This window comes from Eutrigla gurnardus, assembly GCF_963514095.1.
Source record: "Eutrigla gurnardus genome assembly, chromosome: 21".
Classification (NCBI taxonomy): domain Eukaryota; kingdom Metazoa; phylum Chordata; class Actinopteri; order Perciformes; family Triglidae; genus Eutrigla; species Eutrigla gurnardus.
Window position 1 is genome coordinate 6266769 of NC_139932.1, and position 12628 is coordinate 6279396.

Here is a 12628-nt window from a genome sequence, read left to right on the forward strand (position 1 = left end):
ACTTTTATTGTTTCCAATCACTGGTAATAATAAAACCATATAGTGGTAATCGGATCAAATAACTGGCTGGTATTTAAATGCCACCAGAATAAGCTTTAATAAGAGAAGGAGAAGCTGTTTGGTTTCGTCGGCGGCTGAACTTCACTTCCCCTTTTCTTTTCTTTTTTCTGAACAGGCTGAAGAAATATTTTGGTTTGCTTGCTGAGCTGAAAAAAAAAAAGGTCCGCGAAGGAGTCGGCTTAAAAAAATATCTGTAGATGTTTTTCGGGCATGCGCAGACGGGAGATGCCATATTGAAACGGGGGCAGCAGCAGCTGAAAGACGTCGCTCGCGTTGCTGTGCTTACGCGGACGAGGAGAAGAGAGAGAGAGGGAGAGAGAGAGAGAGGGAGAGAGAGACAGCAGAGGGGTCTCGAGAAGGAGAAACGACCAGAAACTTGGACAGGTAAGACAGGTGACTGCTCCGGAGCTTCTGGGAGGCTTCGCCGGGCTCGCTGCCTTTTACAATTCCCTTCATGTCGACGGAATAAACACGGGAGAGTTATTTCTCCTCCTTCGCCAAAAAGAAAACACGAAGCGCTCGCGAGGCGGTTTCTCCAGAAACGAGAGCGTTTTTTTTTTTGCTCACGAGCCCAAGTTGTTCAAAGAGTCGCTCACGCGCTGTAATTAACAGCTTTCACCGTGTCTCGTGGCACTCGCCCTTAATACGGTTTATTGCGTTGTGTGTTTTTTTTAACCTTCGCCGTTCGCGTTTTGTCTCGTAAATTAACTGTTCCGGGAATTAACGCGAATTTAAATAATCCGCAGGGGTCGCGGCCGAAACGTTATAACAAGGCGTATTAAATGTTGCGTTTAAAGACCGCGAAGGGGGTTGAGTTCTTTTTTTTTTTTTACGCGAACACGAAGTTGTTTTCGCAGCTCGACGTTCGGCGTGACTTATTCGCGTACAGATGAGTCATTTGTGTGTGTTTTTTTTCCCCTCGTCACCCTTAGGTGCGTTAAAGCCATCGGAAAACACCGGACACTGCCAAAAAAAAATAAAAAAAATGCCAAAGCACTTTCAACATGGCGGGTTCGGGCGTTCAGATGGGGGGAAACTGCGCCTTCAAATCTTTGAAAGAGGAAAAAATAAAACGACGGCAGATAACGCGCCCGGTTCGGTTTCTTTGGATGGACACACAGGAGGCGCAATCAATTAAATTCGAAGTGTGCGTTTGGCGTTTCCGTGGGAGTTTTTTTCCGCTGCAGTTGTGAGTGTGCAAAGTCTAACGAGCGGAGTGGCAGCCATGCAGCCCGCTGGTCGGCTACACCCCTCAGCCTCATCTTCCTCATGTGCACTTCACGTTTCCTCTTTCACTTTAATCCAGCAACAAAATGCTCGATTCATACACAGACCACGTTGTATCCGATTAATGGCGTTGTTGTTTTTTTGGGGGCCAAATTAATCCGACAGCAGGATGATTAATTCCATTTTTGTGCCTCATTTTAGATGAATATGTTGATGATTTAACGAGATATTTTTTCCCGGTGTATTGTTTCTCCGTGGGCTACATTTGCAACGATTAAGCAGATAATTGGGTTAAACCGCGCGCAGCCTATCTGTTTAATTATTTCTCCTTTTTTTTTTTACGCGGCGGTCTGTAAATCCGGGGTTTACGGCTTTGCATCACTCGAGGATTCCTCCAGCAGATTAAACTCGTCACCACAACGAACAGAAAGAATAAAGAGCGCACGTTATGTTGCCGACGCTGAATGAATAAATCATGCTTGTACACTTCTTGTTGCTCCAGAGGTATAAATACATATTTTTCTCCGCGGAGCTGCTGATGGCTCAGCGGCAGAGAAAATAAAACCCGCCTCCCAAAAAAGAGCACTTTTAAGGGGGGGGGGGGGGGGGTCAATTAAAACGTGGAAAACATATATGATCCAGTTTCTCCACTGGGAGAGCTCAGTGTGAGTCCTGCTTTATTGATACATTATTGATGGTTTTGGCTTCTTTTGCAAGAAACACCCACCGGCCATTTTTCTTTTGAACCATTTAGCTGTTTTTGATGAAAGCATTGTATGTTAATGTTGTTCATCGCAAAGACAATCACACAATGAACAAGTCTGCAGTAAAGAGAGACAGAAATGGGAGGTCACTGAACCGGAAATAATCAGGTCAGGATGCTTTCTTTCTTTCTGTCATTCTTATTTTCTTTCTTTCTGCCATTCATTCTCTCTTTCTTTCCTTCCTTCCGCCTCACAGCTGCAGGTTGTTGTGTGCTGCGTTTGCAGGGAGTCGTTTTCGGTCACCGATGTTGAAATCAGAAGGCAGCGGTTGCCGTTTGCACTTCACCGTTTCGATATAGTGAGCCGATCTGCAGTGGCTGTTGTAATTGGCCATGAAACACACAGGCTGCATTGTGCATGCATTAAAAACGGTAGGAATCAAGAGGAAGAAACAGAGGGCAAATTGTTATATGAAGGCCTGCTGTTGCCAAGAGGAAACAACTCTTGGATGGGTCTAAAAGAGGAGAACCTAATAAGGAGTAATGCAATAAAACCCAGTGGTAGTTAATCTCCTAAATCCCCCATTAAATCTTGGGCATGGATGGGTTTAGGGAAAGGCAAGAGGACAACATGTGGTTGCCCAGTGACCCATCAGCGGCTAATCAATAATAAAAATAAAAAAACAGACCACAGGGGCACACATGTCCTGAGATTAACTCTCCCAGACCAGTTTAATCCCCCGGTGACCAATCTGGACCCGTTCCTCCGGGACGATGCAGGTCAGCAAGCTTCATCAAGTACAAATGCTGCTCCAAAAAAAAAAAAAAAGTCTGCTTGTTTCAGGGATAAAGACTGAGTCACGTAGTCGACATTGACGGTGACCTTCTGAGCCAAAGCCTGTGGACTGTTTTCTGCTCCTGAGAATTATGAAACCAGTTTAACCAGTGAAGGACCGAATTAAGAACTCAACAGGGGGCTGAGAGGGTAAAATGTATGATTGAAGTTGACTTTTCTAGCTCTGATTAATTACGATCTGTCACCTTTTTTTGTGGAGGATGTGGAGGACCTTTACAAACTGTTCACACCCACAGCAGATCTATTTTATCGGCCCCATAACGGGAAAACATGAATGTGGGCCGGCCGCGTGTCAGAAATGAGAACATTCCTTAAGACCTCGGGGAACTTTGTTAAAACTCCATAAGAATGAAGAGTAAAATATGTGACCTTTCAAACTCCAGAGCACATCTCAAAGTTCTCCAAGATAATAAATATGTCAGGGCGATTTTTTGGGGGGAAATGAGCAACGCAGTACAAAAGTATTTGGACAATGACACATTTCCTGTTTCTTTTTTTGGCTCTGACCTCCAACCAGTACATCGGATTTAACATCAAACAACTTTCCGTTAAATGAAAGCTCAACAACAGCACAACTTTTGTGTCATTTTAAATTCAGTACGAAACATGAAAACCTCACGACTATTTCTGCAATTCATTGGTTATTATTCATTTATGGTGTATTAAATGTCAACGAACAGCCAAAACTATCCCTGGAGCCTAAAGTCATGTATTTCAATTGCTTGTGTTTTGTGATCAAACGGTGCAAAACCCTAAAAATATGACATTTACAGTGATATGAATCAGAACATAACACACACACACACGTAACGTTTTGCCATTCCTGCTTGATAAATAACTTGTTTCAACCTTAATATCATCACACTCGGTTTACTGGCACACAGTGTGTGTGCGTGTGTGTGTGTGTGTGTGTGTGTGTGTGTGTGTAGGGGGGGAACAGCCGCTTGAGGGGAATTTTAAGGGGAAAAACCAGCTGCTGAGAAGAACTCTGCGCACTATTTGATAGCAGCGTTGGAGTGCACTTTAATGAGTTTTAATGAGCGCTGTGAGAGGACTGCATGCTGGCGACAGCGATGTGTCAATGCTGCTGGAGATTGTTGGGTCTTGGGCAAGAAACACTGATAGTCTGTGGGGGGGGCAGCGACCGCCGTCATGTGAGCCAAATTAGCTCCGCTTGTTGTTTACGCAATGTATGTTTGCTGGAGCCACTGTGGAACGTCGGGGTGTGTGTGTGTGTGTGTGAGAGGGTGGGTGTGTGAGTGAGAGGGTGGGTGTGTGAGTGAGTGAGAGGGTGTGTGTGTGTGAGTGAGAGGGTGGGTGGGTGTGTGTGTGAGTGAGAGGGTGGGTGTGTGTGTGTGTGTGTGTGGGTGGGTGTGTGAGTGAGAGGGTGTGTGTGTGAGTGAGAGGGTGGGTGTGTGTGTGTGTGTGTGTGTGTGTGTGTGTGTGTGTGTGTGTGTGTGTGTGTGTGTGTGTGTGTGTGTGTGTGAGTGAGAGGGTGGGTGGGTGTGTGTGTGAGTGAGAGGGTGGGTGTGTGTGTGTGTGTGGGTGGGTGGTTGTGGAGACCGTCACCGCCTTCGTAGCCTCACAGCTCTGTAAATATGCTCGGCTCAAACAGCAGCTCCAGCATTGTCTGTGCGTTTTCATTTCCTCTGGATTTCAAGAGTCTTCTGGACGCGAGGCTTCGGTCTATTTTCATAAGAGGATTGTTGGATTCTTCCTCTTGTGTTTTTCTTTTCCGGGGAACGTCTCAGGATGCGTGGTTTTGCCTGATCTCAGAACGAGGACGTTGCCCGTTCCTTTTGGATATTGATTTTAAAGTTGAGAGCGACAGCCTGATCCCGGAGCTGTTTTTGGGCTTGACTGAGGAGTCGCTGTGGGAGGCAGCGCGCCTCGGGGGTTAATTGCCAGGTTTGATGAGAGTGGCTGGAAGTCCCGGAGTGAGTCACGGGCGTTGTTACTGCCTGACCTACTGTAGGACCAGGCAAGTGACAAACAGGGTCTGTTGTGTGAGGAGCATGACGCTCACACAGGTTTTGTTATTCAGAAAGATGATTCGTCTGTTTTTGGATTAAACGTGACTTTTTCTTTAACTTAAAATCTGCTGTTTTCTCCCCATTCTTAAAGATATTTTGGTGATGTAGCTTCACATCGTTCCCATGTGTGGTCTTGATTGCTGTTTGTTTTAATGTTAAACCTTTATTGATGCTGTGCATTAAGTATAGACAGATATGGAGGGCAGGAGGTTCAAACCTGTAACATATACTGTGATTTCAACTTGAAGAGCGGATTAATCGTTGACGGAAAAGTAAGCAGGATAATTTGATAATCGATAGCAACTTTTAAAGTAAGACTTCTCGGGTCGCATATTTGCTTGTTTTCTATGATTGCAAAATGATTATCTTTGGGCTTTTGGCGGCTGTTTGAAACCCCAGGGCTCTGGGGGAAGTGAGATGGGAGTTTTTCACTATTTTCTGACATTTTATAGATGGACAATGGAAAAACGCCACAATTTCAACATCTGCTATTATTAAAGTTGTTCTGCTATTCTCTCTCCACTGTATTGTTCGCTGTTGGATAAGAAACGGCCCCGAAAATCTGAATACAATCAAATCTGGGGATTTGGGGCCCCTTGAATGGGTCACAAGATAAATCTCTGGGGTCAGGAGATGATGAAAAAGAAAAGAAGGAAGAAAAACATTGTCAAATACAGTAAATATCACACGTATATACCACTAGGGATGAAAATTGCTTCCTCACTGTCGGATTCCTTGAAGCCGTTTGCTGCTGAGTCAGTTGATTCCTCTTATCAATGCAACGCCGTACGTACACTGTAAAATGTTTCAGTTTGTTTGGGAGATTAAAAAACACTCAAAGGTCTGGCTGCGTTTCACAAGACTAGATGATAACAGCATGTGTTGTAACATTTGCAAAATGTCAATTTCATTCAAGGGGGGAAACAGAGTGATATGCTTCAACAGTTTCAACACAGCATGCCCTTATAGTGCAGGAATGACTCATTTCTGATCCTTTATGGGGGATTACTGAATCCCCTCAAGAGGCATGGGGATGATATGAACATTTAAATTATCTTGGTCAAAATAATTGAGATTCTTTACCCCAATAATCATCAAAATGGGCTTAAAACTCTTAAAAGGCACTAAAACATACTGGTATTACTTATTAAACAAATATTTGTATTGTGTCAGATAAGTTTTTTGTGAACATCCTTTTTAGTGAACAATGAAATAATAAGATGATCATAAATCAAAAGGTCTCCCTGCATAAATAAAGGATTAATACATTTTTGTATGCTTTTTAAAAATCAGGCTCAGTTTTTCACAGCTAGACGGCTTTTCAATTAACTTTTCACGATATTTACGATCGTACCGATAATGAAAATTCACCACGATCCATTATTGTGAGACTTTTTTTTATCTCGATGCGCATTAAAATCCTAACTAGCTAACACATCCGACCCCCTAACATCATGTTTATTACAATATTTAAAATTTTGTCTCAGGTTATTCACAACGTGGGGTGTTTGTTCTGTCAGAGATCAACAAATAAAAGTAAGTTGATGCAAATCTTTTTCCTTCCCACAATTTATCAGGAATCAATAAATGTGATCCATAAGAGGAACCGATGATGGATTCATAATCAATAAAATGTACACACAAAATGTAATGGATGAGGCGGCTGTTTAAACTGTCATCTTGTAACTATATTGAGATGATTGATTGTTTGTTTTGATCAGAAACCAGACATTCTTAGTCCACTGATCGTCTCAATTAAGTGAAATTAAGTGTGAACGTTCACCAGAGACGTGCTCATGCATTTCAGGACTAATTGACGAAATAAATCGTGGACCAAACAGCCGATGAGTCGACTCATCGTTTAAGAGGGAGCAGCCGTGAGGAATAAGAAGTCAACAGTTATCTTAATGTGGCAAAAAAAAATCTGAAAATCTCCCAAGAGTTCATATTTATAGACTGTCCTTGTTATTCCATCATCCACGTTGACAAAGAAGCACTTGGTAATTGATGCATTCATTGGTAGAACTAATGACCTCATTAGTGAAACTGGTTAATACATGGTGGTGATTACGGCCCGACAGTAGACGGCTCCGGTCCCTCGTGTATAAATACATATTCACGCTTCCATATGAAGCCGCGGTGACATCACGGCGCAGCTCTGTATAATTCTCTCTCCCCGCGGTGGCAATAATCCATCGGCCTTTTGTCTCGCTCGCGTCGTTCCAGTTTTTCTACTTTGTTTGACTCTGTTATCTGATGCAGTTTTGCTGTGGTATGCAAATGCAGGCGGGCCGGCAGACAATATGCATAACCTGATATTACAGAACACAGGCAGAGGCCGAGGTTGTAATTAAACACAATAGCAGGCTGTCGACTCGGCTTTAATTGTGCTTAAAATTAGTTTTGAGTGTTGAAAACTGCAAGATTTGTGTTTTCTCTCTTTTCTTACACTTTGTTTGGCTGTAAGTTCTTACTGCTGCTGAGGTTTCCTCTGGATTTCCATGTTATGTTGGTTAAGTTTAGTTCTCGTTGGGTTCTCTGTTTATTCCAATGAATGGAAATGCAAAGTGTCTTTATTTAAATGACCCAATCTGTGTTACTGTAATCTCACAGACCGTTTGTGAACCATTCATTTGACTCCATGTGATTTTTGTTTTCTGAACCAGAGCTGTCGAGGGGAGCGGGCGATGCAGTGACGAACGAGCGACACACTTCAGGTCAAAGGTTAAAACGCTCGGCAGGAAGTGGAGGTGCGGGATGCAGTCTGTCACCCAGGAGCAGCCGTTGGCCCTCGCCGCAGTGATGTCACGCTGTCCGACCAATGGGAAGGAGGAGGAGGTGAAGACAGGTGAGCGGGCCCCGGAGCTCTATCTGCACCTTGAATGTGGCCGGGTCAGTTCGGCTGCGTCACGTCTGCCGACCGGTTCACTGGATGAAAACGGATATGAGGAATCTTCCTGTCGCTGACAATGCAGGAATATTCTATGTTTATTTCATGGACAGAGGCTTTTAATTATAACAATTATCATATTATCTGTATATTATTGTATTAATGTCAATGAATTCATACTTGATAAGTAACGGGAGGCCTTCTTCATATTTCTTCTTTGTATGACTTGTAATATATATAATATATAACTGTAGTAAGGGTGTGGCAGTATACTGGCATTAACTGGGACATTCTTTCCTTCCACCTCCCTGCACTCGTATTTGAGCGTAACTCGTTTGCCAAAAAACATTCTATTCATATCACAATAATATTGTCATGAATAATCTTGGCCGAAATGAATCATGTAGTGAAAATCTAAAAAGTCTTAAAGGGTCTTAAATTAAACTGCAGAAAACCCAGAATCTGCACCTTGTAAAGTCATGGAGATGAACTTTTGATGATGAAGCTTACAGAAAAGTAATATATTTAATACAATACAATAAAAAAAGTGCGTATGTTTGTCCTAAACTGACAGAACTAACTGTGTGTGTGTGTGTGTGTGTGTGTGTGTGTGTGTGTGTGTGACCTTTGACACAAAATGTGTCATGTGGGTGCAAAGGGTGACGCTCTGTTTGTTAACAAGTGTATGTTTGACGAAGACACAAATGGAGGACTACAATCTATCAAAACAAACACCCGCGTCCTGTCCTACACCCCCTCCCCTCCTCCCCTCCCCCCCTCCCCCCTTATTAGCTGCAGCAGGTTCAGTCCTGCTCCCTTCACACTGAGGAGTCTCCGGAGACCAAACACACTTCACACACTGAAACATGACAGAGAAATGTGAAAAATTCTCCCCTTCAGGAGGAACCTTACTGGCATCACATGTGACGCCGCTCTGCTCAAACACACACGCTGCGTTTTGGCAGGATCAGCCACATTTACACTGTGTCTTTAATTGCAGATTTTGTCCCATAAATTAAAATGCCCCGAGACAGGCGGCTGTCTCATTTTTATTGGTGATGACTGACGGGCACTTTTTCCTTCTTTCAGATGCAGATTCCATGGAGGAAGAGGCGGAGTTTAACTGGGAGGAGTACATGGAGGAGACGGGTGCCAACGCCGCCCCTCACACCACCTTCAGACATGTGAGTGCATCCTCACTGATCCTGTAAATGCAGCCTCGCAGATAAACGCCACACGTAGAAATCCTTTAACGACATACTGGGGAGATGCAGGCCTCGGCATCACAGCGATGATGCTGCTCCACGGAGCACTCTCATTGGTTCCCTCGTGGCGCACAAGTTGTTAGATGACCGGCTTTTGACAAAACACAATTAAGGGTAATTACCGAGGCACCAAAGTAAACTGTCCCGTGGGTGCAAATGAGCGGCGGGGTTGTGTGTGTGCTTTTGAGGAAGGTCATCTTCAAGTCTTCGCTCTCCGAGGGAGATGCTTGAGATTTCCTGTCACGCAACTCAACGCACAAGAGCAACAACTGTTTTCTCAGTCAGTTCCAGTTTTGAGTTATTGGTTTGTCATTTGGCCAATAATTGTAGGGAAGCAGTCGTTAGCAATGAATCTCCGATCTCAGCCTCCTCCAACGACGCTCGTTAAAATGCATCCAAAGAAAACCACGTACAAATACTGCATCATTTTAAATGGGGATGAATACGACCAAGACCTGATAGATAGACTAGTAATCATTCTACACACAGAACCAAAGTTTCTTAATATTCCTATATATTGTTATGGGGTAAATATTGTGATGATGCATTTTTTTGAGCTACTTTAATCTTTATATCATATCTCACTGCCTAATAATATGTTGTGTATAAGAAAATCCAAATTAATGGATCACAGAAACTTATTTAAAATGATGCTGTAAGTTAACGAGACACGTGACGGCAGAGTAACTCAATTAGATGATTCCCAAAAATAATCAGCTAATTCATTTTTCTCCTAAAAGCCAGTGTTGTACCCTGAATACAGGATGGATGGCTGTCATTGTTCTTCATGCTAAGCTCAGCAGAACCGTGCCGAGATAACGGATTTAGTTTCCGAGGCGAAGCCGAAGTCAGATGTCAACGTGTTGATGTGAAACGTACAGAAAACAACATGGTTCCTAAAGAAAAGAAGCAGTCAGACCAGGAGGCACAAACAGAGTTGGCACTGAATGTACCGGACCCTGTGGGGGAGATCATGTGTTCCGTCATGCTTGTCTGTCTGTCCGCAGCTAATCTCACATACCATCAGCCTAACAATGTTTTCTGCTCATTTAGGACTGTGGTGAAACCAGTATTTGTGAGAAACCTATTTCATTGTCAGTGACTCCTCACGTCGTTGAAGCAGGAGGGGCTTCAGGATTAAACAAGCTCCCCCCGCTGCAGGCAGCGGTTTGGACTCTGAAAAGTTGGAGCATCTGCAGATTAATACCTACAGTAATTAAGTTAGCTTATCTTCGCCGCCATCTTGATTGTAAGGGAGGCGGGATGGGGCCGCTGAGTGAGATTCAAGGTTGTTTGTTTGGTCGGGGAGAAGGAGACCCACCCGGTGGAGATCTACATACTCAGTGCACTTTTCTAGTCCATCTTTGATTAGATATTTCCTGAGTTTTATTTCGGCACTCATTTTTATCTCAAAGCCAGTTGACCTACAACGTGAAACATCTTGTGGAAGCAGTTGCCTGCTGTGTCTCTAGAGACTTTGAGAGTACAAATGTTGAACAAAAAGGCTGCATTGTAAACCGTTTTAAGGGAAGTAGATCCAGTGTTTCTGGAGTTTGACCAGGGACTTAAAATCTGAAGAGCTCGTCGTCTGCTGCGTCATTGTTTTTCCTTTTTAAATCTCTCAAAAGTCCCCCAACTTCATAGAGAAGCCACGCTAACTCACTGTGGTATTCTGGTTACAAACCGATGCTGCTGCGGCCTCACATGGATTAAACTCTGCAGGACTAAGTACAAATTACACTTGATATTCCAAAGCTTCCAGAGCTGCCACGGCTGGATTTTGGAGAAATGTGTATAAAATGATGGCAGCTATTTCCATTTGGTGGAATGCTGCATATTTCCCTTTTTAAATGCCTTATAGCTTAAATAAAGTGTTGGAACACGCTAGTACTAAATTTATATGAGGCTGTCAGACATCGGAGCAAAATCATTTTTCACTTTAAAGTGACTTGAGAGGAAAACTGGACTGTGGACATTGGCTTTTCAGAATAAAAGTTGTCAAATAAAGTATTGTTTAGGCACTTAAAGTCAGGTGATCGGTCCAGTATTGAAAGGCACTTTGAGCTGAAGTGTTTGTTCTCTGCCAACTAGAGTGGATTTTCTTGGCTAGGATTGTTTGAATGTTTCTATTTGTTCTGTATAATAACGAGCGTGTCACCTGTAAACCACACTAATCTTTATGGAAGGTGTTTTACAAATCAAGTGTTAATAAACTGCTGCGGCGCCTTTTTATAAGACGGACATTGTATAACGCTGAGATTAGGGCTGTTCGATTTTGCCCAAAAATAAAATCCCGATTTTCTTCTCTCAAAATCCGATTTTCGATTACGATTACGATTATTTTGTGAAATGACAAAAGGCAAAGAAATAATTTCAAATATGCTGTTTTTTATTGAACATTTTGCAAATAATTTCCCCATTGGGATTTGAGTGCAAACCTTGCTCTTATTAAACAAAAAATCTCTCAAGGGATTAATATAAAGAACAATTAATGAACTTTTGCCATCTGGCTTTGCTCCATGTTATCTTCTTGTAGATCTCTTGTAAACAACAACAAAAAAAAAACAATCCCTTTGGGATTAAGAGAAAAACCTCACTTTCACATGTATCTTAAGGTGTGTCCATTAAACAAAAATGAATGAATAAAGTGCAGAACTTTAGCTTTTTGAAAAATCGATTTTACGATTTTCAGTTTTTAACATCGTCCTAACTACATAATCGCGATTACGATTTAAAATCGATTAATCGAACAGGCCTAGCTGAGATATGTTTCCTCATCTACGGCATTGTGGGTAACCGATTATTCATCCAACTTCCTTTAACATAGTGTTCCTGTTCTTGAAGTAATATTCAAGGCTGCAACCAGTGCTGGACTGCAACCAAGTACATTTACTCAAGAGCTGTCCTCAAATATGGATTTCAGGTTTTTCTACTTGACTATTTCCATTTCACTTTATACTTCTACTCCACTGTACCTCAGAGGGAAATAGTGTTCTTTTGACTCCACTACATTTGTCTGGCAGCTTGTCCAGGGAGAGCCACTTATCTCAGTAGACAGCAGTAAGATGCAATGTACACATTAATGCAGCAGTAATATCAATCCACAAAATCAATACTTATACTTTGCGTTTCCTACTTAATACTTACTGTGAGGAACATTTCATTTGTCATGAAACTCAGTTTAATTCTGATGCCTTTATACCACCTCCATAAGTAAACCAAACCAAGATGGGCCATTTCTCTATTCTTAGTACTCGTCATTGGGTCGGATTCTGCACAAAATCGGACGAAATCATGCAGCGTCAGCAGAAACTCCTTCAGCTCGGACTCCAGCGGGGCCTCCAGCAGCGACCAGCCCCAGATCCGGCTACGCTGCCGTCTTCGGTCTGGAGCTCCGGCGGGAGGTGGAGAGCTTGCTGGGAGCCCCCACCGACACCACGCTGCTGGAGGCCCGGGACGTACTGCTGGGCCCGCTGGAGGGACGGGAGGACCTGGAGGACCTGGACCGAAATCCACGACGCATACTGTCCCTGCTGCAGTAAAACCAGAGGTTTTCTAAAGGGACTCTTCTTGGAATCACCCCGAAATCAACCC

At 43.1% G+C, this 12628-nt stretch overlaps 1 protein-coding gene across 2 annotated transcripts in view; it reads left to right on the forward strand.

Moving 5' to 3' along the window:
• Positions 1–293: 293 nt before the first annotated feature.
• The window catches only part of sfmbt2 (Scm like with four mbt domains 2), a 48325-nt gene continuing 35990 nt past the window's right edge, over positions 294–12628 (forward strand). For both annotated transcript variants that reach the window (XM_084038874.1, XM_084038875.1), the window contains exons 1-3: positions 294–444; positions 7546–7727; positions 8859–8953. In XM_084038874.1, the coding sequence (XP_083895000.1) occupies positions 7637–7727; positions 8859–8953 (186 nt within the window). In that variant the 5' untranslated portion in view covers positions 294–444; positions 7546–7636. The remainder of the gene's footprint in view (positions 445–7545; positions 7728–8858; positions 8954–12628) is intronic.